Here is a 25,210-nt window from a genome sequence, read left to right on the forward strand (position 1 = left end):
ACAAATCTTTGGTAATTAAACTATGGAAGGCATTGCTTAATGGACGAAAAATAATTATATGAAAATAATGACAGGGTCAACCTCATGATATTAAACGGGAAACAACTGAACGCTCTCTGCAGACAAAGAATTGGTCTCTGGAGAGGACACTTGTTCACAAAGTCCTTAAACTCATTCTTGTATTATAAAATAATATAGATATAGGATAAAGAAAAGTATTTTCCCAAATGGGGAGGGTACCAAAGTTGTCTGGTTTATGACCTCCCCCCACCCCCTCAGAACATGCTGATTTTTTAAGTGCTGGTTGGTTTTTTCCAGGTTTGGGAGGGAGCAGGGAAAGGGTGTTGGATATGTTAGCATTAACCAGGCACCCTGAGGCTGTTCAGTAAGCAAATAACCAGCTCAACTGCTGACTGCGGAGGAAAGACTGTGCTACTGATGGTTACTCATCATATGACCTTGTCCTAGGTAAATGATTTACACAGTAGACGGTTGCCTCCTGGTCACACATTATATACCAAACTGCGAGGAACAGAGGCCAACAATCTGTCTGACTTTCTACAGCAATTCCCATATACTTTCATAATCACTTAACTGAAAAAATGATTATAGATGTTTAATCACACACCTGGATCCACCTGTCTGGGGGTTCTTCGGAGTCCATTGGTCCGTTTCTGTGCAGAAAGGTAAAACAAAGAACAACAAAGATTTCATGTTATCAAATTGTATTATTTTGTGACACTTTGGAAGTCCAGTGAATGTTGCACTTTTTCCATTTAACACTACGACATTTAAAATAGATAACCAACAAGGACCTACTGTATAGCACAGGGAACTCTGCTAATACTCTGTAATGACTTGCAAGGGAAAAGAATGTAAAAAAGAGTGGATATGTGTATATGTATAACTGATTCACTTTGCTGTACAGCAGAAACTAACACAACACTGTAAATCAGCTACACTCCAAAAAAGTTTTTTTTTAAAAGTATGACTAAATTTGATCAAAACACTTGGTTCCAAGGTTTCTTTTTATAATTTTTGTTTCTCTAATAAGTCTTCCACTTGAACAACACTGCATTTGATAAATCATTGATATAACACTATGGGAAAGAAATATCTTTTCATTCACCATCTCTGGGGATTATGACTCATTTTTTTTTAAGTCATAATGACTATAGGAATTATGAAAACAAAGCCCAGGAAGCCATTTTTGCTTAGAAAATGCTCCCAACAAAGAGTTTTGATCTCCAAAACTCTAATGCAGCTATTTTTGAGGCCTGACAGACCAGGGACTGGAGAAAGTATACAACCTCCAAACAAAGATCTCAAGCTCTGATTTTAGCAAACACTTAAAAGAGAATGGTGTTTTAGGGCTTCCCTGGTGGTGCAGTGGTTGAGAATCTGCCTGCTAATGCAGGGGACACGGGTTCGAGCCCTGGTCTGGGAAGATCCCACATGCCACGGAGCAACTAGGCCCGTGAGCCACAACTACTGAGCCTGCACGTCTGGAGCCTGTGCTCCGGAACAAGAGAGGCCACGATAGTGAGAGGCCCACGCACCGCGATGAAGAGTGGCCCCCGCTTGCCGCAACTAGAGAAAGCCCTCGCACAGAAACGAAGACCCAACACAGCCAAAAATAAATAAATAAATAAATAAATAAATAAATAAATAAATAAATAAATTAAAAACAAAAAGAAAAACTCATAGCTAACATCTTAAAAAAAAAAAAGAGAATGGTGTTTTAATTATGGATCAGTGATATCTGAATATTTTAAGAAACAAAATAGCCATGCAGCTTGTGAACCATGAAAGTAAATTCTTATTATAGAAAAGGAATCCATAAGAAAAATTGTGCATTACAAAAATTATAGATAAGATGCAAAACAAAAGAGATTTTAAATCTTTGAAAATGCCTGTTTACACATTCGATTTCACAAGCATTAAATTCATTCCTACCTAATAACTATGGTAATCTGACTAATTAATAAGAACTTGATTTTCACTTTTTGTTATATAACTGGATGAAATGCTCAGTCTATAACTACCATATAATTCAGATATTCACAAAAGCAATTCTCTTTCTACATGTGTTGGGGTTTGTGCCTGTGTGTGGAGACTTGGTTTCATTCAGAGCAGACTTTGCTTTGCCAAGCACACATTAGCCATGGGTTTTTCTTAGGGTTCTTCCTGTTGTTTTTATTCATAAGTTAAATGGGCCTCAAAGCAGATATCAGGGTTCTCAGGTAAAAGCAAATTGGAGAATTATTAAAAATATAAATTTTGTTTTTAACCCAACTACTTTTAAAATGGATTTGTGAAGGCCTAATATGATCATTAAATCAGCATTGAAGCTATACTGAACAAGGTGGATGGCTGCACTGAAAAAAAAAAACCCTAGTATAAAGAGAGCGTTGTGAGTGAGGAGAAGAAAATACCACACTGGGCTTCTTAACAGCCAAGCACAAAACGGGGAAGCACGATGAGTTATAGGTTCATATCCAATAACTTGGACGAAAACTTCTTTCCAAAAAAAAATCTTTTCTGTCTAAAATTTTATAAAATTTTTGGAGCTCTCTACATAAATGACAATATTTTCAACAGGAAAATATATAATGATGGATGTCTTGTGGCTATTTTCCTCCACCTTCTTAATGTACAACAGAAGCTGTTTTTCTACTACTCTAACTCCTCTTACTATCAAAGTACTTGGAAGGCAAGAAAGAATTCAAACTTTGGGTCTTATTCCTACTAGCCCTAAACTAGTACTATTTAAAAACTATTAACTTAGAAAGTGAAAAAGAGCATTTCAGTTCAAGAGCAACTCTATATGACCCTGAAGTTAGGATTAAATTAGGGAACATGGTGCAATTATTAAGAGTATGGATTCTATAATCTGACTGCGTAAATTCAAATTCAGACCCTCCTTGTCACTTGACACCTGTTTGATTGGGAGCAAATTAGTTAAAGTCTCCATGCCTGTTTTTTCATCTATAAAATGGGGATAATAATAGCACCTATTTCATAGCATTTGTGGTGAGAGTTAAATGAGTTAATTTATGTTAAATGCTTGGAACAGTTCCTGACACATAGTGAGGATTAATAAGTGATAGCTTATTATTATTATTGATATCATTGTCATTATTATTCATTTCATGATATTTTGAATGTTTAAACGCAGGTAAATGAAAAATTTTGCTACTAAAGTATTACCCTACTATTTATATTTTAGGTTTTTCCTCCTGAAAGTCATTGCAAATCAGTGACCCTGAAAACAAACTTTTCTACAGGAAGAGTAGGCGGTGGGACAAACTATGATCTGGTGCATTTTAAAAAAGAGAGAAGCTACTTAGACCAAGTACATTGGAGAGCTTGAGATTTATTATACTTTAAAAGCACCTAAAAAGTATTTTATATTGTAAAAAATTTGGAAACGTTTAGCAGAACATATTTAAACAATTTTAAAGTGCAAATTTCAACTGTCATTCTATCATATCTTACCCAGCATGCTCCTCTCCCCTACCTATATTCTCAAAAGCCTGGGATAGAGCTGGACAAGACGCTGTCCCTAGCAGGGAGAGGAGGGCACATCCAGTTGCCACCCCTGGGAGCTCTCAGTTACAGCCCCATGAGATTGGACAATCAGTCTTCAGCACATTCTCAACTTCTTTGATCTACCGAGAAGTGGGGAATGGGCGGGTGGGGACAACCAACCAACCTAATTTTATTTCTTGCTTCATTACCTATTACCTTGTCTTTCTCTAAAAGAAATGCCTTTATCGTCCAAGAATCTCCCTTCTTGCCTCTTTTAGGAGAAACCTAATTCTCTCTGTTGATTTTACCAACACAACGAGCAAAGTTTCATTTGCTATATGAAACTGGCTTTGGTTCCTCTACCTATTTTAAAAGCAGAAAAACCTACGTTAAGGAATAGATTTGAAGTAGATATATATTAAATAGATATGTGACGATAACCTTGCTTCCTGGAGCTAGAAGTGGCTTCTGAAGGTCCACTCCAGAATGGGATGCAAGATGAACATCCCAGGTTAGGGAGGCCCAGGGGGATCCTGTGGCTATTGAGAACTGACCTACCTTGCGAATGAAGTGTGAAATTAAAAATTCACAATCATAGCCATTGAAAGGGGAACAGAAGAGGACTACGAATTGGTACATGGAGAAAAAGAAGACCTCCAAGAGAGGGGGGAAAAAAATCAGAGAGCTTACAAAAGGTCTTCATTGGTACTTCTGGGAAGACTCCTAAACATCATATATGCATCTGCCTCAGAGAGTGAATATACCTTCCACAAAGTCTTGGTGGGGAGGTATGGAGTGAAAGATGTTTCTTAACATTCTTTTGCTATACTTCTCCCTTATGCTAAGCTAAAGTTTCCAAGTAGGTTGGCCAGTATAAGATTTTACTATAATTATCCATCCCAAGTAGAGATTATTAGCAGAAGCACACATTAAATAAAAATTACACTTTGTATAATCGTAAGTTAAGCAAGTCACTGAAGCAAGTCACTAAAATACTGATGCTGCATTTAAAAAAAATCAATGTGAAAATTAATTCCTTTCAGAATAGGCTTACGTGTAATTTTTAAGAGTATAAAATGCCTGCAGAGAATTATTTTGTATCATTATTTTGTATCAGTGTGAAAATTATTAACCACTTCTTATTAGCACACTTTCTGTCTGTAAATACGCCCATTTCTCATTGCTTAAATAAAATCAAGTGAAATCATCTTGCCCGGGGTGGGGGTGGGGGGGATACATGTATACCTTTATCTAAGAGGGTAAAGGTAAAGTAATATTGAGTTAAAGTTCAAAGCTCTACGAGTCAATCTGTCTCAATTATCTAATAACATTGTGAGAGTTAAGAGAAAGAAGGCTACTTTCCAAGATCTTCATTGACACTGCTGGAAGAATCCTTACAGTCTTGATGAAAAATCTTACCTATTGACTAAACACTAACAAGAAGTTTATGTTAATTTATTTTAGCCCTAGCAGAACTCACATCACCTATTTTTTAAATACTATTATCCTGTTATGCATTCCTTGAGCTAGATTCTAAAGTCTAAAATATAGTCAACTGATAACACTTAAAGGGTGCATGTGAATTTCCTCACATCACATTCTTGATACCCTGTATGTACAAATTATATGCTTATGCAAAAAAGTAAAAACAGTTACCTCCTGTTTGACATCTTGCTGTACTTTTCATTATTTTTACCAACTATATAAATGCCAGCCTATTAAAAACATACTAATACTATACTACTCTTAATGAGATATAATTGTCATGTGCTAAAATAATTTGACATAGAATGCTTTTTGTCATTCTTTTATTCTGAAATTCTCAGATTACTATATTTCTGGTTCATATAACTAATCACAGACATTTTACATTTTAATTTTCTTTGCTATGATTTTTTTGGGAGGTCAGGTAAGAAATGTATTAATTTTGGTTGATGGCCAAGGTACTGGTTGCCTGTAATCTGCTATATTTTTCATTCTTTCATATTTTCTTAAAAGAGCTTTATTCTGAGAGGTGACAGGGATCTCGTACTTCTAAGCCATTAGACCTCAGACTGTGTGAAACCAAAAGGAAATGTTATCAGATTTTGATTTCATCAATAAGACATGATATGAATCACATTTGTGCTCAAACGGAAAACTGGCAGAAACACGTAACCACATCCTTAGATGAAGAACCTTAGAACTTTTTAGTACTAGCGAATGTTGGGCAGTGACAATGTTTCATGATAGCGGACAGGTCTACTGACTTCCTGGGATGAGGGCCACCCTTCCTTCTGTCCTAGCAGGATCAAAGAGGTTCATTCCAAGAGAATGCCTTCAGATGCATTAAGTTTTTATTTTTAATTACTCTTAAATTTTAATTAAAACATTAAAGTAACAAATAGGAAAACACATTTGCTGGAACAACTTTAGATGGTATAACGAGGCAGGAAGTCTGCTTGAACTTACAGTTGAGAGACTGAAAGCGATGTAGTGCGTCATTTATTTGATCTATAAATTTTATAAAAGTGAATTTATGTTGATTTGGTTATGTATTAAGTTTTATAAGCCTCAGGGTTTGTGGAACTCTGTAGCTGGGAACTAGGGAAAGGTACCCCCATATTAATGCCCCAACATTGCTACAATATTTATTTGAAATTTACCTGAATAAGTGAGTACCTAAGATTCTGAAATGTCCCATCTCACACACATTCTTAGATGAAATATTCACATTTTTCCTCTACCTAAGATCTTCAGATGGTATCTGAAAATTCCTCTGATTTACCCTGTGCATTTCACTCACAAGCACTTGATTGCTCACTCTAGCTCTGTTTCTATCCATTTTAAAAGGCACATTTAACATTCTAGGAGTTCGAGCCTGCTTAAGTTAGCAAATAATTTGAAATGCAAAAGTTATACAAAAAAAATAAATGTTAACCTTACCTCCGATGGTTTGAGCGTCCCTTGTTCTGAAACAAATGTAAAAATTGGCATTGTCAGTTATTTTGTTTGGTTAGAAACCTTAACTTGTTCTCTGCAGCGTGGTAAAACACTACTGCTTTGTTTTCCTAACATATCTGTAATATATTTCCAGGGTCCCTCAGGCAGGGCTAGTAATTGTTTTGCAACCGGGTTCTCTTGCCTTATTGGCTTGTCAGGAAAGTGACTCATAGTACTAAATGACTTCTGGGTTATGCTTAACTTTTTCAATTGTTTATTAAGCAATTTCAATCCAACCACATAAAGCTCCTTGAAACAGGGACTTGCACTAAGTTTATGTGCAAAAGAGAAAGCTAGGTGGGAACCTTTCTTTCAACACACCCAGTTTTAAGAATTAAACACAAATAATTTACAAACGTAGTACATTGACTATAACAATTGCAAACTTAACACATACAATTTGCACATGAATTTTTCTGCCATTAAGGGGCTATTGCTTTTAGTTTTAATTTGGGGGGAATACAGTTTGATTTAAAGATGGAAATTTAAAAAAAGTACAGGATTCCATTCTAATGCTCATTTTCCTTTCATCTCAGTGTATCTGTCTATAAATAGAAACAACGATCTCCATTACATTTCAGTTCCTGAAAATGACTAACAGCAAGGAAGGGCCCTGAGATCTTCAAGTAAGTAACATGGCAGAGGGCAAAGGGTATCTCTGAAAGGAAAGGCACACACTGCATGTGGAAAAAAGCTGGTGCGTAATATTTTGCTTCCTTTCCCCATATCCAGGAGCACCTATGCATGTTATAATTTCTCCAGACTGTGAAGGAAAACACGTCATAATTTTGCACCTATGCCTATACTTTTCTCAACCAGAATGATCTTCTGAAGAAGGATCTGAGAAGAGAAGACACTGATGGGAATATCAGGAGAGAAAGGGCAGCTCTGTCAGCCTAAATGAACCTCTTATAGAGGTTCCAAGAAGCCTCACAACCAGAGTTCCAGGGGAAAAGTACCAGAACACCTTACTAGCTGTCACAGATTGCTTGACACAGGAAGACTGCCCAGGGCATGGAACAGGAGGTTTTGGGGCTTTTTGTTTTTTAAAGGACTATTCCTGATTAGTGGAACTGAAGAGGCATGAGCAAAAAGTAACCTTTCTGGAGAAAAGCAAAGCCTGTGTTTCTTTGCCCATTTCAACCCTAACACACTAACTTTCATACATAACTGACTTCTATGAAGTCATTTTTGCCAGGTCTGAAGTTGGCCTTTACAAAGGACAGAAAGGTATTTCCCTTTCCCTCTCTGCTAGAAATATGCAAAGTTTCAGAAGAAAGACTGTCTAAGAGAACTGGATTGCGGAGAGAGTCTATGAAAGCAACATTCTGCTGGATACTGTGCCCAGACTTAGAACCCAGGTTAGGTGAAATTGGGTTCCAAACAAAACAGTTGTGATACCTGTTTCACTGGTTTGACCAGAAAGACCTATATGCCAGAAAAGCCCTACACTACTTTCTTCTTCTACTGTGAGTTAGAGAAAGAGCCTGAACTGGGAATCACAATCTACAAGAAGCACCAAACAGGAGGGAAGTTTAAGTTTTCCATCCAAGGAGATTGAGGAAAGCTTTGATATTTCCAGATGACCTCTAAAATGGGAAAACCTCAGATCTTTCATGGTCAGTGTTTAAAAATGAGTCTGGGGCTTCCCTGGTGGCGCAGTGGTTGAGAATCTGCCTGCCAATGCAGGGGACACGGGTTCGAGCCCTGGTCTGGGAAGATCCCACATGCCGCGGAGCAACTAGGCCCGTGAGCCACAACTACTTAGCCTGCGCGCCTGGAGCCTGTGCTCCGCAACAAGAGAGGCCGCGATAGTGAGAGGCCCGCGCACCGCGATGAAGAGTGGCCCCCGCTTGCCGCAACTAGAGAAAGCCCTCACACAGAGGCGAAGACCCAACACAGCCATAAATAAATAAATAAATAAATAAAATTAAAAAAAAAAAATGAGTGTGCACCTCAATTTTAATTCAGAAGTATTTTTTTTTCCTGACTCTGCAGAGAAGTGTTTTTATGTCCTGGTGAAGTAGGTCTGTTATAATATGCTTTAAATGTATTTTATTTTTGGCCTAAAACCTATGATAGCCCACGTGGCAGCAGTTGGCACACCGCGTTCCAGGAGTGCTCTGGGTTTCCTCAGGAAGAGGAAACGATGGTATCTAAGGTGATGATCTAGCTATGCAGATACTTGCACCTCTTTACCCAGAAAACAGATCTGGGAACAGAAGCCCCTCATTTACAGGTCCTTCTTATGTTGTTGCTTAGTGCAAGCCGGCCAGCTCCCAGCATGAGTGAGCACTGACCACGGAACACAAGAGGCATGAATGGGACTGGCAAAGTGAGGGATAAACTGGACTCGGCTGACCACCTTACCCAACACTCTCTCCTTCATTTCTCCCACTGGCTGTTGTCTTCTGCTTTCTTTCTTTGCATCTCATCAAGCAACTCAGCTTTCCTCATAATTCTTATTGGATGTACCTGCTCTTCACAAAGCCTCCTCTGTGCTACCCAGATAGGAAAATGGGAAATGGATTTTGTGCTGGATGCAACTCCAACTCTGAGGACATGAGTCCTTAACTGGGGCTTATCCTTTCCTTGCCACTACTCCCCGTCCTCACGGCCACCACATTCCCCCACCTTCTCCACTGCCACCCAGGAAAGAGGCCCATTTCTTCCATGGACTTGGCATCGAGCAGTTCACACTGTGATCTGCTTATGCTGGGCAGAGCACTTAAATAGTGGCTCTTGAAAGTCTGAGCTTTTATTTCCTCATATTTCATGGCAGGGTTCTGTAAATATTCTGAGGATAGGGCAAAAGCCAAAGGACTAGAAATAACTCTTAGAATCTGTTCCGAGTTCAGAAATTCTTAGCCAGGCTCCTTTATTTATACTTTTGTACTTGTTCCAGGGGCCGTACCATCAGATTGAGTGGCCCCTTTACAAACACAATCTAAATTCTGATAACCACATTGATGCAACAACTTAAAACTTTCGTGAAACTAACAGTGATGAGAGAGCAGAAAACCCAACTGCAACACTGTTTCATACATTTTCAAAGTAAAATTCCTTTCTGGCTGGGAAAATAGAATAACAACCTCTTCTGATGAAGTATTCTATGGAAAAGTTGCTCTGATTTTGAAGTCTACAACACCATCCTTCATTTCCTCTTGATATATGCCCAAAACTACACTGGCGGGCACTTGGATCTCTAAAAAACTCTTTGTGTGTCACAGTGCTGCATCAGGACTAGAATAATAAGGGCTGATGATCGTCAAATTTAGTTTGGCTGAATTCTGACCAAATAGAAAGCTTGCTGGTTGAGATCTGATGAAAAAGTCTCTCTCTCTTTTCTGTCTCTCTCTTTTTCTCCTGGGAACTTCCTTAGGATAGTAATTCAATTCTTCAAGTTTCCAAAAGTTTTTAATCCTCGACTTGTCTTTACCCTGCAGCCGATTTCTCAGGCTCCTATTGATCAAACTATAAAATGTTCTTACCCTTTCAAGAACCTTTCTAGATGGTGACTCACAGGCCCTCAAGGTGTTTACACCTTGCGTTCTTTCATCATGTCCCAACTGGTTCAATGTAATTCAGAGAAGTGCTGTTACTGAGGTGCTTGGAGCCTGAGCATAACTCCATCTTCAATGCCGGCACAGGGTCAGTAGGCATATTTGTGTAAGACAAATGATTTTCACTGAGACTTTAGACTCATATCATATCATTAATTTTTTATACATAAACTTCAGTCCTATTATATTTGTTTTCCAATACAAGTGGCTCTCAATGCATACATTATTACACAATCTGCTTTGTCTCTTGTTTGAAGTTCTACTTCTTAAGACTAAACAAATCGATGCCCATTCAGATCATTTGTCTCAAAAGGGGCCACAGAAAAGTAATTACCAGGAAAGCTTTTGAAGGTTTTTTGTCATCATGGTTAATACGCTATTTTTATGAAACATTGAAACTAAAAGATAGTTGGGCTGATCAAATTTTGGAGGAAGTTGCACAATGCTGTGTTTACCACTCAGATCTACAGCAATATTTTGGAAAAAAAAACCAAAAACTAATACTTGGAAAGAGGCTTTGATTTCAAATCTTTTCAGGAGCTCTAACAGGAATTCAACCATATAATAGTTTTCAGTTCACTTTAATAATTATTAATATATCATTAAACTGACCCAAATAATTAAATGGAAGGAATAATAACTACCCTTGGGTATAAAATTGTCTTGATAAGTTAAAAAAGATAACTAATTTATATAAAAGGCGCTAAATAGAACCAAAGTCATTTTTTGGTTATGAAATCAATGATCAAGCTTCAGTTTATGTAAAAGTCATGTGGTAAAATGCCTAATGGTAGAAGGATGAAATAAAATTATATTCTAAAAGTTAATCTCTTATGATAAAATACTGCGATAGTATTTTTAAAAGAGCCATTTCAGATGCCAATTTGGGGTGCAGGTCCTAGATAACAATCTTGCAGGTTTAAACCATTAGGGTACCGAGGCAACTTCCTTCCAATGAGGAGTGGCTGCAGCATGAGCAGGAGCTGCAGCTGGCCTAGATAAAAGAGCGATTAAACAGATAAGCAAACGGGGATCTGCTTCCGTTAAACATTAGAGCAGCTGAGCCTTGCACTCCCACTAAAGGAAAAGATGCATTAAACCCAAGTCATCTGCTCCAGCAATATTTGCCTTCCAATGTTACTTTCTTTGTTTAAAAGGAGAGGATGCAAGGCAAGCTATAATATTGATCAACGTCAGGGTAAGAAGGGGCCAAGAGGAGTTTAGCCATATATTACAGCAGGGAAAAAAACACAAATGCCCCCAACTGTTATAGTCTAGGACTAGACCTTCACGGTGGTGTACTCTGAGAAAGAAATGCAACTCTGGAATTATATCATCTTTGCAGTGACTGGCTGAGAAATGGAGTTCACATAATGGAGTTCATACCTATGCATTATTAAGGTTGGAAAGTTTTGGCAGCACACTTCAGAGTCCGTGTACATGTTGATCGCCGAGGTTGCCATGGTGAATGTGAAGAAGTCAACTCAAGTTCAGCAAAATAGAGAGTGGAATTGCCTGCTCTTTATATCCATGCAAATCCTCAAATGTTAAGACATAAACTAATCACCCAACCTTCAAGCTTGTGTCCAAGTTGCATAGTTTGTCTTATAAATATATATATATATAAAACCTTAAAGGACCTTTTATAACACTTGAAATGTACTTGAGGTAATAATCTGTCATAGTCAAATATTAATAAGAATGAATTTCTTCATTCAGAAAGGAACTGCATTTTTACCAAGTAATTATTATTTTGAGGATGAATGAAGACTAGACAAATTTCAGGGATACAGATCATGAAATATAAAAGGTTTCTGAACCCAGGGAAGACAACATCCAAGGAAGATGTAACTTCCACAAAAAAGAAGAGCTATTTCAAATGCTTAACGGTTAGTATTTTTACCACATTCAACATTATTAAGGATTGTATTTGGGTTGAAATATTCCTATTTAGGAAAAAGGAGTAACAACCTGAGATTAAGCACCTTGACTTTGGACTTGGTACTAAGGGATAGATACAAAAGATGAGAAACACATTCCCTATGGTGAAGGAGCATATACTCTACAAGAGGAAATAAAAAGTGGCAGAGGGAATTCCTTGGTGCTCCAGTGGTTAGGACACCACACTTTCACTGCTGAGGGTCCGGGTTTGATCACTGGTCGGGGAACTAAGATCCCACAAGCTGTGCAGCATGGCCAAAAAAATAAAATAAAATAAAATGTTACAAACTTCCATTAAAACAAAAAAAGGTGATTAGAGGATGGTTATTCACAGTGCAAAACTCTTAAAAAAATAAAATAAAAATAAAAAGTGGCAGAGACAGTAGTGTTCCCCAAACAGTCCATGGGTTCCATTACTTGTCCAGCTCCCCTTATATAATTAAGTTGAGGCCATGTGACCAGTTTTAACCAATGGACTTCTGATGTTAAAAAATGGATTTGCTCAGTTCCAGTCCATAGGTCTTAAGACCAGCAAGCCCAGGAGCCATGTGTTGAATTCACAGTCACAAGATGGAACTAGCTTGGATCCCCAAGCCATTACTTAGAAGGGAAGAATCCAAAGCAAACAGTGCATGTGTGAAAAATAAACTTTAATGTGTTAAAGCCACTGGGGTTTGGGGTTTTTTAGTTACCACAACACAGCCTAACCTTGGCAAAGACATAAAACCCACACACAAACTAATCAGAGAACAATTTAATTCAGATGACCACTGGGTGGACAGGATAAGGTTAAATGATTGACAAAGAGCTTGGAGAGGAAGTAAAAGAAGGGTAGATATTGGAACTGTAGGGAGAAAAGGGAGCATATTTCAGGGAGAAGAAACACTAAGAGCCAAGCAAGAATTCTAAAACTGGGACTGAATGGAAAGGGAGTAGATTTCTCCAGAAATAGAGGCATTTTTGTCATTAGGTGTTCCATGAGCCAGTTCATTTTCTTGCTACTTATTAACCTAACCCAAGTGTCCCTTGTCAAAGGCCTGATGATCAATGCTCAGGGCATGAACCTTAACTTGAATAAATACTAGAAAGGAATGCAAAGGTCTACTCAGTTTTCTATCTTTCATTCTTAAAGTATCAGCCAGGGATTCAGATCAGGTTTTTATTCCACTTATCCCACAACCACTCAAGCTCTAGTCTCTACAAGGGTAGAACCAGAAACTGTCCAATCCCCCCACAGCCTCCTGCTTCTGCTTCTAAGACTACAGTGATTTTCAGGGCCCAGAAATCCTGGTACACCACAGTTCTACTCATTATTCTATTTGTCGGTCTGTCCACTCACTCATCTATCCATCATGGCTTCCCAGAGGTCAGAACATCAGTTCAGCATGATTCTTATCGGTGAGAGGCTCACCATCTAATTGAAGTTTGAACATTATTCTGTGAGGAATGGAAGGTATAGTGAGCAAATAAGTGACACATCAGACTTGATTTTAATAAAGATCATGTTGCAAATTGCATAGTGGAAGTAAAATTAACAGCAGGGAGTTTGTAGTTGTCCAAACAAGAGACAATGAGTTTTTTTTTAATCTATAGCAATACCATATCAGTGGATATGGTATCTCTCTCCTAGGGAGACTTAGGAGGAGAACTAAGAAGAATAGGTAAGTGAATGAAGATGCGGGAGGCCGGTAAGTCAAGGCTGACACCCAGGTTTGGGTGAGTGTATGAATGGTAGACCTTTAACTAAGACAAGGAATAGGAGGAAGTTGGTGGTGATGACTAATGAGGTTGATTTTACATATGTGGAATTTGAGGTCACTGCAGGACACCTAGGAACAGATACATAAGAAGAAAATGGAAATGTGGAATCCAAAGTTCAGGAGAAAAGCCTTAAGTGGAAATGGAGCCGTATCTACCTGGGTTGTAGGTTATGGCTAATGCCCGAAAAATTAATCAGACATACAAAGGATGACCTGGGGGATGTGGTGGATGGTTAATTGTGCCAGATGATCAAGAAAGGTCAAGTAGGGTAAGGCCTGCAACGTGATGACCAGTGGAAATGACAATTACAAGGTGGAGTGGAAGATTCTTTAGCCTTCATTTAGCTCCTGGGTTACTGTGTCATTTTGTACAACTAGTACCTCTTTGCCAACTGACTGCTCCCTTATCTATAAACCTGTCCAATGTTGAATGAAAATGTTCCACTTTTTGGAACTGTCTTCCACCCCAACTATCCAACGTTTATAACTACTTAGCCATTGCTGCTAGCCGTGGCCTTCTGGACCACAAGTGGACTTTTGACTCACACTGAGCCAACTGGAATCTCTTTTTGTCTGTTGAGAATATAGACTGTGTTAACCAATGAAGCCATAAAGCTCTGTAAAGGTGAGGTCAATCATCTCAAATCACCTATGATTTAATTTTACGGGGGAACCTGGATTCTATAAGAATTTAAGTTTGCCTTAAACCAGTATTATTCACTTGCTTTAAATTTGGCTGTTGGGATGATTTTTCCCAAAGTCAAGTTCTCTCTCAAGTTCTCTCCTGCATACAAAAGTCCCATTCAAGTAAACTATATCTCCAGCCTCTGATATATCGTGTCCTTCCTCCTGCCCTCCTTCCTTACACCCGTTTTTCTCCAGTCATATCACTCATGGAAAGTTACCTTGCTGAACTCCTGCAAGCAATTACTCTTGGATGTCGAAATAAAGAACTGTGCAAAACTTAAACCAATATTGGGAATTGGGATTCTCTATAGGCTAGGTAACAGCCCATAAAGTCTAGCTTGTCCATGTCCTCAAAATACTACCTATTTTACCACATTCATAACAGACCCGCCAAGCTGAAACTCACGCTCTACGCATGATCACTACCTACATCAGAGCAGGAATGGGTGAGGTCGAGGAGAGGATATCATGACTTCCAACTTTCAGAGAGTATCTTTTTGGAAGTGAGGGAGAGAAGGCTACTGATAGAGCTGTAATGGAAATTCCTCTTCGCTCTGAGGATAGATCCCTTTATTTCTAAGGGCTACCCATCAAATCTTAATCCAAAGGCAAAAAAGGGGAGCCTCCTTAATAACACGAATTAACTATGAGCATTCAATGCCATCAGTCTCTTAAAAATCTTGAGCAGGAAAGGACAGAAAGAGGAGAGAGGATGAGAACGAGGACACAGATGTGCAAAACATAAGGAGAATGGAGGACAACCAAGGATGCAAAGCAGAGAAAGAATCAAGAGAGCAAGGGAATTACGTTCAAAACTCCAAGAAGCAAATTTAGCCAGAGGTTTAAAAAAACTATTTCTTGCTTTATAATGAATTAAATAACAGAGTTTAGAGAACAATGCTACCTTTTGATGAATGAGTGTAAGTAAGCATTATCTATAATCTGCAAAGCACTAACTGTTATCTTATTTTCATACTCTTTCTGACTCAGTTTCCTCATCTTAAAATAAGAGGCCCTGGAGCTTAAGGTGTCTAAATTACTTCCAGCTCTTAGACGTTCCATAGGGAAAGGACAGGCATGATCCCCGGAGATACCTGAATTTCTTGCAGCACATCCGAACATTTAAACCTGAAGACATTTGGTACTTACTAACTTAATTGAATTTAAAGTGTTTTTTGCTTTTTTAAAAAAAAAAAAAACCACACAGATTAGAATTTGTCTCTCTTTCACAGAGAAAGCCAAGCACTTGATTATGTACTTGGGTTAGGTACTAGGCATTTGACGCATCTGGCATGTATCATCACAGCTAGTTCACGGGACTGGTCGCCAGCCCAGGGGTTAAGAACAAACTCAGGAGCTGGCTTGTCTGGATTTGAATGTTAGCTCTATTGATTAAGCAGCTCAGACATGTTACTTATTTCTCTGTGCCTCAGTTTCCCATCATTGCTAAGATAAAAACAGCAATAATACCAACTTTACAAAATTGTTCTAGGACTAAACGAGCTAACGGTGGTAAAGTACTTAGAGCAGTACCTGGTACTACAGATTTATTCAAAAAAACAAAAAACTTTTGAAAGCTAGGTACTATTATTATCCCTAACTTATAAGGGAAGACCCTAAGCCTTTAAAAAGTTAAGTAACTGGGGGACTTCCCTGGTGGTCCAGTGGTTAAGACTCTGTACTGCCAATGCAGGGGGCACAGGTTCAATCTCTGGTCGGGGAACTAAGATCCCACATGCCGTGCAGCACAGCCAAAAGATTGAAAGAAAAAAAAAAGTTAAGTAACTGTGGACCAAAGTCACCCAGCTAGAAAATTGTGGAGCCTCATTCCAACCCGACCAAGACTCCAGAGCTGATAGGCTTTAATGCCTTCTCATGCTGTCTCCTTCCATAGAGCAACTCGTCCACCAGAAGAAGACACTGAACCAATGACTCTGGAACAGACACTGGGAATATGCCACTCTCGTATCTGGCTAGACCAGGAATTCCCAACTGTTTCCTACTGACTTGTGTGTAACATAAAAATTTTAAGTCCTTTTAACGTCATTCTTGTCTATCACTTCAAAGTTTGGTGCTCACTAGTTTCTCTATACACATTTGCTCCACATCATAAAAACAACCAAAATGCAGATTAAAACCCATTCCTTTCAAAAACCGGCTTCTCATCATAACACCTTGGATGAAAATATTGAGTTTTTATGTGTCCAGGCACTTTGCTAGGCATAAACATTAATTCATATGATCCTCACGATAATCTTCTAAGTTCCATTTTTCAGATGAATAAATGAAATGTTTACATAGTTTCCCCAAGCTCATGCAGCTAGCTAAGAGCAGAGCCAGATTTTCAGTCATCTCTGCTTGACTCACAACCACTCTCCTACACTATTCCTTTTAGACTGAAAGAACCCTGCCAACTATGGGATCACTTTAGACTCCTCAGAGACTGAAACTCATAAGACAGGACTATGGGGTTTATAAAAATCCATTCACCTACTGTGAGCAAGTAACATGTTAATTGTCCTCAAAGCGATTAAAGGACAGAACACATAAAGATGGAACCACAGAAATTTAAGTGATAAATTGTTTCAGGTAGGCGATTAAATAATAATAATAAATATATGTAATATTTCTTTTATATGTTATACCTTTGTAGATTGTTTCGGACCTTCAGAAACATTAGTCGGTGCTAATCTTGTCTCCTTTACCTAACAGACCTTGAGCAAGTTGCAATAAGCACCGTGACCTCCATCAGAAACTGGGAAGGGCTCTTTTGAGGACTGAATGAGTCCCTGTAGGAAAGGCCCGGCAGAGGCCCAGGCAGGGCAGGCACAGTGCAGGTGCTCAACTAATGTCGGGCTCTCTCTCCTTGCACTGCCCATGCCTGGCATTGAGAATGGCTCATGGGGCCCTGAAAATACATCTACAGAAGGAGCCGAGTGAGAGGAATGTGCTGTGATCTCAGTCCTCTAATAGGATTCACACCTTTTGTACGATTGCCTATTTTCTGAACTCAGCTCTGGAATGAGCTATTATCCTCTGTTTCATTCTTCTTCGTATTATCCAAAATAATTCAATGTCCACCTTTCCCTTTGGGAAAATCAAAGGTTGACATGGCTACCTTCTGAACTCAAGCTGTTAAAGATCTCTTTCTTCTGTTCAAAAAGTTTTACTGATTTTGAAAGGTCTTATTGATAAAAAACAGAGAAACTCAGGGGAAAAGGACAAAGAGAAAGAAGAAGAAAGAAAAAGAATAAAGAGGCCAGAAAAGAAAGAGAAGGAAGAGAGCCCAAGAGGAGCAGAGAGAGGCAAAAGGCTACTGAATGCATAATTGCCAGCAGTTTTAGAAACTGGTTCAGGTCACAATCACGGAGCATTATTTTTAAAAACCAAGGGGAAAATATTTACACAAAATCCAAAGGATACGTGCTGTTTGTTAAATGCTGTAAAATGACAATGTATTCAATTCATTAATTCATGAATTAGTCTGTGTAATGTTTACTCCTGGCAGCTTAGCATTTCGGAGATGAATATTTAAGAGAAAAAAGGAGAAATTCAAAAACCAAAGACAGAATTAAAGAACCATTTTTTTTGTTTTGTTTTTACACCTCCATTTGTGTGTCTTGGTTGTATTTGTACAGTGTTGTTAAAATTTAGGGGTTAGGGGTGAATGAAATGGGTGACATGGAACCTTCCAAGTCCCTCTTGAAGCCCTCAGCCTCCCAGGTATGTATAAAAGTCACAAGAATTTCCAACAATTTTCTAATTGTGCTCATAAATGATAGTTTCAAAAGGCGATTTGTTATAATAAACATATATTACAAGCAAATTAAGCCTTAATTATGTTTAGCAAGTTTTATGTTCTCATTAAAAGCAGAATCACAACAATAAACATGACTTACCAGCAGAATTAACTCTGCCGCAATTGTCTACTCTTCCCAAACATTCTTTGTGTGCTCTTGCACCACACTTAACACATAAATAGCCTTGATAAAATGTTCCCCTGCAAGGTAAAATTAGAGGGTGATAGGTTAAAAGGTGTGAAATTCTGCCTATAGGAAATCATTACTGCCAGAAAGCAAAACAAGAGAACACAGTGCTATGCAGCGTTCCCTTCAGTGGAGGGAGAGGACCTTCCTGGGTTCTGAAGGAACTGTCCAGGCACAAGGCCAAGGAAGGACCTGATGGATCCAAACTCATAAGGCCATATCCCCACTTGAGAACATTTTGCTGGGACCTTAGCAAAGTCTGAAACATTTGGCAATCATACCAGTTCCTTTAAACTGAAAACCAGGATCACACCAACTTACCTCAGGAGCATCTGGCAGACTTTGCAGGATGTAACCCGGTTGAAGGTGTGCATCTTGAACTCATGGAAATTGGAGTCTGCATAGTCTGGCCTTATGTTGGACCTACACAAAGGGAAAAAAGTAACATCCTCAAGAAAGTTTCACAACAAAACCGCAGTCTAATTCATCAACATTACATTGGGTAGAGAGGTGATTCAGTCAAATAGGCTATTAAATATGCAATGTTTTCTAAGCCAAAGTATGCTTTGCTTTAAAATATGCACCAAAATCTGGTTGCGTGAGAACCAGCAACTTGTAAAGATTGAAGCAACCTAATCCTCCTCAGCATTGAGTGTTCCCAGGGAACTTTACAGAATGGCCACGTAGGTCAACCTGTCAGGAGAAACATAAAACCTGCTGGATATTCACACTGTGTGATCATTTCTTTAACCACATCACTGAAACAGAAATGAGCTGCAGGGGGCGGGAGGGAGGGGAAGAGGGTGCTGCATTTCCACAGGGTCCCTGTCCAAACAGGTATGTGGATTATGTAATGATCTGTAAAAGTGAATAAAATTTTATAATAAGTGTTGAAACAAAGCATCAGTCTGATCATTAAAAACTTCCTCCTTAACAAACAGTCCACTTTCCTTGCAATCCAAATAAAAACTAAGCAAAATTATTTTATCATTTATATTATACACATATGCAAAAAAATACTAAGCATACTGCACAATGACATTCACCGTGTATTTACTCTGTGCCGATACTGTGATAAAAATATGATTTGTTCATTATATCGCACTTAACCTTCACACCAATCCTAACTGGTAGGCACTAATAATATCACTAGTTTACAAAGAGGGAAACAGAGGCTTACATTAAAGTAAAGGAAATGGCAGAGCTGGGAACTCCAACCCAGGTCTGTGCCCTTAGCCACCAAAGCTATAGTGCAAGGAGGAATTCAACAATATTCACCTTCATATAATTAGATTTTTGTGTCTAATAGGCATGTTGGAAACTGTTAAGTTTAGTCATCTCCAGAGGATTTTTTATATTATTCTTAATTTGTCCATGTCACCAAAGAAAGCAGAAAAATTAGGAAAGGATAAGTTAAAAACGAATACAGATCAGAGGTACACCTAGAAAGCGAAGATGATGTTCTCTGAGATGTTACAAGCAATTTGTGAGACTGCAGGAAAAGTTTGAGATACTGATGAGCTAGGATTTCCCCTTTTATAGAGCACAGCAACTCTCAACCACATTGGCGTAATGAAGCATAACACAGGCGGGCGACCAGGCATCAATCTCTGAGGTACCAGGAGAAGCCTTATGAAAAAACATTCACAAAGGCAATTGGAGTAGCAGGCAGTGTTGCAGAAGTGTCAGCAAGGTCAGCCTTCCAATCCATCTGCTGAATATGAGCGTGCTCAAAATGAAATCACATATTAGTGCCATCTGGGATTTCTCTGCTCTGTGCTTCTGGTGACCTCAGGTTTTAGGAAAATGTTCCACTGCGTGCTGAAAAGCACGGCCATTTCCATAGAGGCATTTTTTTGTCACTGATGAAGAAGTAGAGTTCTTCTGCAGGAAGGGAAAAGGTGGGAAAAGATAATGATCTAGAAACAAAACTCTCTTCACATTGTTTAGAAAACATTTGATTCTTGAGTCCATACAGCCAGATGGGAAGGGCCATTGTTCATTCCTCTCTGAGCGTCAAGGTGATAGTCATAGAAGAATTGTCAAATAGCAGCTTCGGTCCCGGGAACTTGAAGAATTCATCACCCTGGAGTTTTAGAATAAAAGTGGTCTCCTTCAGGCAGAAACTCAAGTAAATAGATACCAAATAGGTAAGAATTTAATTAATCTTAGAAGTCTGCCTGGGACATAGGTAGAACACTTTTCTCCTAGGGTCAACCCAAGTTGTGTGTGTGTGTGTGTGTGTGTGTGTGCACGCGTGTGTGTGTGTTTACCATCATTTGTATTTAACACTTTCACCAACTAGGAATAAGCTGACTTTTCAGAAGACAAAAGCTGAGAGGAAGATTACACTAAGGTTAAAAAGAAAAATCTTACATAAAGAAAAATACTCAGAAAATATTGTTAACAGTAGTTGCCGTAAGTTAAGTGAGACCTGAAGTAGTAGGGTAGAATGATAGAAAGGAACAGTTGGAAGTTTTCTTTTTTATTTTTTTAACTAAAACTGCATATTATTTTAAAAATTTTAAATCAAACACTAAAGAATAAAAGTTAACTCTATGACCCTGCAACTGCTATTGAGACACTATAGAATATAAAAGCATAGTTGAGGGCAGGAATCTGAAATTAGACCACCTGGGCTTAAATCCTAACTTGCAAATCACTAGCAGGGTGACCTTGGGCAGGTTAGTAAGTATAAAACAGGAATACTAATCAAATCAAGCTTGTAAAGGAAGGTAATTTATATAAAGTGCTTAGGACTTTGCCTAGCCCAGAGTTGGTGTTCAGTAAGTCTTGGCTCTAATTTATAAATTGCTGATTCCAAATCTACATAATAATGATGTGATCAGGATAATACTTTATGAGTGGTGAATAGTCCCTTGGTAGTCTTGGGAATTTCTAGAGGGTCCCCATTCTCCTGGGAATTTCATTGCAGGAAGGTTGTTGTATGTTCAGTGTCCTTGGGACCAGGAATCCATATATAATGATTTAAGCACAATAAGAAATGGGGTTACTCAGAAGAGGACACATACGCAAAAAGCCCAGGGAATTAGATGAAGTCATATCAAGCACCAACTGAAGAGAAGAGAGACATCAATACACATGGAGATGCAAAAATCAAAGACAGTAAGTTGGCTAGATGGGAAGAGCTGGAAAGGCAGGTTGAAGGAGAAGAGGATAAAGAAACACCAGGTTTATAGATTTGGTAAAAAGGACAAAATTGATCAAAAGTAGAGTTTATTGCACATCTCTAATGTACCAGGCACATTAATTGACTCTTCATATATTTTTTCACATTTACTTCTCATAATAAACCTATAAGTTAGAGTCATTCATTCACTTCATATTTATTGAGCACCTACCATATACATAGGCCGTGAAGCAGGAACAGAAAGAAGAGCCCTTTAGCTGGAGCCTGGTGGGTGAAGAGGGGCAATGTAGGAGATGTGTAAGAGAGGTTGGCAGGGCCAAGGAAAGAGTTGATCTTACACAGGGATTGACCTCACATTTAGTTGACAAAAAAAAAATCTCTGTGGCTACTATGTAGAGAATTCCTTGCAGTGCAGCAAGAGTGGACATAGCAAGACCAATTATGGGGTTGAGTTGCCTGCAGATGAGAACTGAAGATCCAATGTAAGACAGCTCACTTGCTTGGTGTTGCAGCTATACAGAAAGGATTCCATTTTAGTAACCTGTTTTGATATACTACAGTTTACTTATGAGAACATGAGTGGAATCTCATAGATTCCATTTCTTTTGCTTCATATAGGGCCCATTATGAATACAATTAATCAGTCAATCAAATATTTATAGAGCGAGGCATGTTGATCCTCTTAAGGCTCCTTATAACTACATGTTCTCCTCCAATTGCCCCCTCTTGTCACCTGGTTCCATGTGGGAGCCAAGCTGAGGACTACACACCTCGGCTCAGCCTAGGCATCCTCTTCATCCTGCAGATCTGCATTCCCACCATTCCTCAGGCATCTCAAATGCAGCACATACAAAACTCAACTCCATAACTTTCCTAACATACTTGATTCTTTTTTTAAAAAAATAGAAACCCTTGTGTCAAGGGCTGATTTTCAATAGATGACAGCAACGGAGCTGCTATGTATGAAACCCTGAAGCAACATATCTGATTCTAATCAAATTCTGATTTCAATCCATCACCATTCACCCCATCTTCCAGCTGAGAAACTCAAGAGTCATGATGAATTTTTCCCTCTCCCTGAAACCTTCCTACATATTCATTCTCTCTTAACCTCTCATCTGTTCCAATTTCTCCTTCCCTGACACTGTGACCAATTTCTATTGATTCAACCTTAAAAATACCTCCTCTAAAATGCAGGTTCCATTCTCACATCTCACTACCTAATTCAAGCCCTCAATATCTCCTAACTGAATTGTGACAATGAACTTCTTAATTATTCCATCTCCTACTTTCTCTGCCTATTTAAGGCCATCTTCCATACTATTCCCAGAATCACCTTTAAAAATGAAAATATGGGCTTCCCTGGTGGCACAGTGGTTGAGAATCTGCCTGCTAATGCAGGGGACACGGGTTCAAGCCCTGGTCTGGGAAGATCCCACATGCCGCGGAGCAACTAGGCCCGTGAGCCACAACTGCTGAGCCTGCGCGTCTGGAGCTTGTGCTCCGCAACAAGAGAGGCCGCGATAGTGAGAGGCCTGCGCACCGTGATGAAGAGTGGTCCCTGCTTGCCACAATTAGAGAAAGCCCTCGCACAGAAACGAAGACCCAACACAGCCAAAAATAAATAAATTAATTTAAAAAAATAAAAAATAAAATAACAAATGTTCAAGTACAATTGGTGTCTAAAAAAAAAAATGAAAATATGATATGTCACTCACTCCTTTGAATATGTCCACTGGTTCCTATTGCCTACAGGGATAAAGTTAAAACTTCTAGCAATGGCATGCAAAGTGTATTAAGCTATAGCTTTATCTACCTCTCACCTGCCTCTTCTTTTCCAAAGACTCACAAGCCATACACTATAGACACACAGATCTTCTCACATTTCTCAAGCATATTCTTCTCGTCCATAACCCTCGGTTTTGTAGTCCATTCATTCTAAATGTTTCCTCTAGCTTACAACTGTTAATTTACCTGGTTACTCATTTAGGACCAGATTAAAAAATGTGACTCCTTTGATAATATCTTCTTTGAGTCTGCATGATAGTGATAGTGATTATCATATCATCTAGATTTCCAAAGTACTTTTTCAGCCTTCTAATATAATACTACATTGTATTATAACCACTTACCATCTGCTTCCAACAACCAGAAAGCTGTTCTATGCTGTTTATGTTTATATTACCAGGACCTAGCTCAGTGTCTCATATCTAGTATATATTAAGTTGATATTATTGAATAAATAAATTAATTAACAAATATCCCTATCTATACACTAAGTATTCTTCTACTTAGAGGGAAAAGGACTGAAAAAAGAAAAAGCATAGTCATCACACCCTCAGAAAGTTGTCCACTGAGTTAGAGAAACAAAAACATCCATGAAATAACGAAAATTTACAATTAAGGAGCAAAGAAATAAAAAGGGGAGATCAGTTAGTGGTTACATTAGTTAGAGAAAGTCAGTGGTATTTAGTAGATAAAGGAAAGGGGGAAAGTGATATAAGTTTTGGGGGAAAACACGACTGAAAGTTCACAAATGAATATCAAGTGTTTGTAGAACAATGGACAGATCAGGGCATCATCTGTGACACTGTGATGGTTAATTTTATGTGTCAACTTGACTGGTCCACGGGTTGCCCAAATTTTTGGTCAAACATCATCCTGGGTGTTTCTATGAAGGTATTTTTGGATGAAATTAATACTTAAATCTGAGACTGAGTAAAGCTGATTGCCCTCCCTATGTGAGTGGGCCTCATCCAATCAGTTGAAGGCCCAAATAAAATAAAAAGGCTGACCCTCCCTCAAGTGAGAGAGAATTCTTTCTGCCTGACCACCTTCGAACTGGGACATAGACTCTTTTTGCCTTCAGACTCAAACTGAAACAATGGCTTTGCCTGGGTCTCAAGTCTTCAGGTCGAAGGACAAAACCACACCATCAGCTCTTCTGGTTCTCAGGCCTTTGAACTCATATGGACTATGCCTTTGGCTCTTCTGAGTCTCAGCTTACTGACTCACCCTAGAGGTCTTGGGACTTACCAACCTCCCTAAGTGCATGACAATTCCTTATGACATATAATACACACACACATATACATACACAAACACATATATATATCTATATATATATGTACACACCTTATTTGATCTGTTTCTCTGAAGAAACCTGACTATTACAGAGATACTAGGAAATAATGTTAGGCAGGATTAGTGGGGCCAATTACCAAAGGAGGGTGTGGGAGCAACACCTAAGTTCAAATTTGTCAGCCTCCATAACATTTTCCTTGACACCCCAATGCCAACTTAATATGAACCACCTAGGCTTTCACTAACTTTGTACAACCCCTAAAAGAAATCACCACATAGCATTCAAAGTGCTTGTTTGCATGTCCATCTCCCTGCTGGCCTATGTGGTGCTTGAGGGCAGGGGGCATGACTTCTCCTTTTTAACTTTGGCTCACATTTACAGTTATCAAACATTCGACTAGGAAAATAAGCTGCTAGACATTTATGGTTGATGGAACTCAGAAAAACATGCTTTTACTATAGCATTTAGTTTACTTATTTTCAGAAGGCTGCCTTTGCCACATTATCAGATGGAGATTTGGATGG

At 38.7% G+C, this 25,210-nt stretch overlaps 1 protein-coding gene and 1 non-coding gene across 4 annotated transcripts in view; one reads left to right on the forward strand and one right to left on the reverse strand.

The window, feature by feature from the left end:
• The window catches only part of VAV3 (vav guanine nucleotide exchange factor 3), a 389,640-nt gene that overhangs the window by 122,264 nt on the left and 242,166 nt on the right, over nucleotides 1-25,210 (reverse strand). For all 3 annotated transcript variants that reach the window (XM_007169495.2, XM_007169494.2, XM_007169496.3), the window contains exons 16-19: nucleotides 18,772-18,873; nucleotides 18,364-18,464; nucleotides 6,457-6,482; nucleotides 629-674 (exon numbers count right to left, since the gene is read on the reverse strand). In XM_007169495.2, the coding sequence (XP_007169557.1) occupies nucleotides 629-674; nucleotides 6,457-6,482; nucleotides 18,364-18,464; nucleotides 18,772-18,873 (275 nt within the window). The remainder of the gene's footprint in view (nucleotides 1-628; nucleotides 675-6,456; nucleotides 6,483-18,363; nucleotides 18,465-18,771; nucleotides 18,874-25,210) is intronic.
• Nucleotides 16,115-16,187, forward strand: TRNAG-GCC (transfer RNA glycine (anticodon GCC)). Its single transcript has one exon. It is a non-coding gene; the product is annotated as a tRNA-Gly (tRNA).

Source organism: Balaenoptera acutorostrata, chromosome 1, assembly GCF_949987535.1.
Source record: "Balaenoptera acutorostrata chromosome 1, mBalAcu1.1, whole genome shotgun sequence".
NCBI lineage: Eukaryota > Metazoa > Chordata > Mammalia > Artiodactyla > Balaenopteridae > Balaenoptera > Balaenoptera acutorostrata.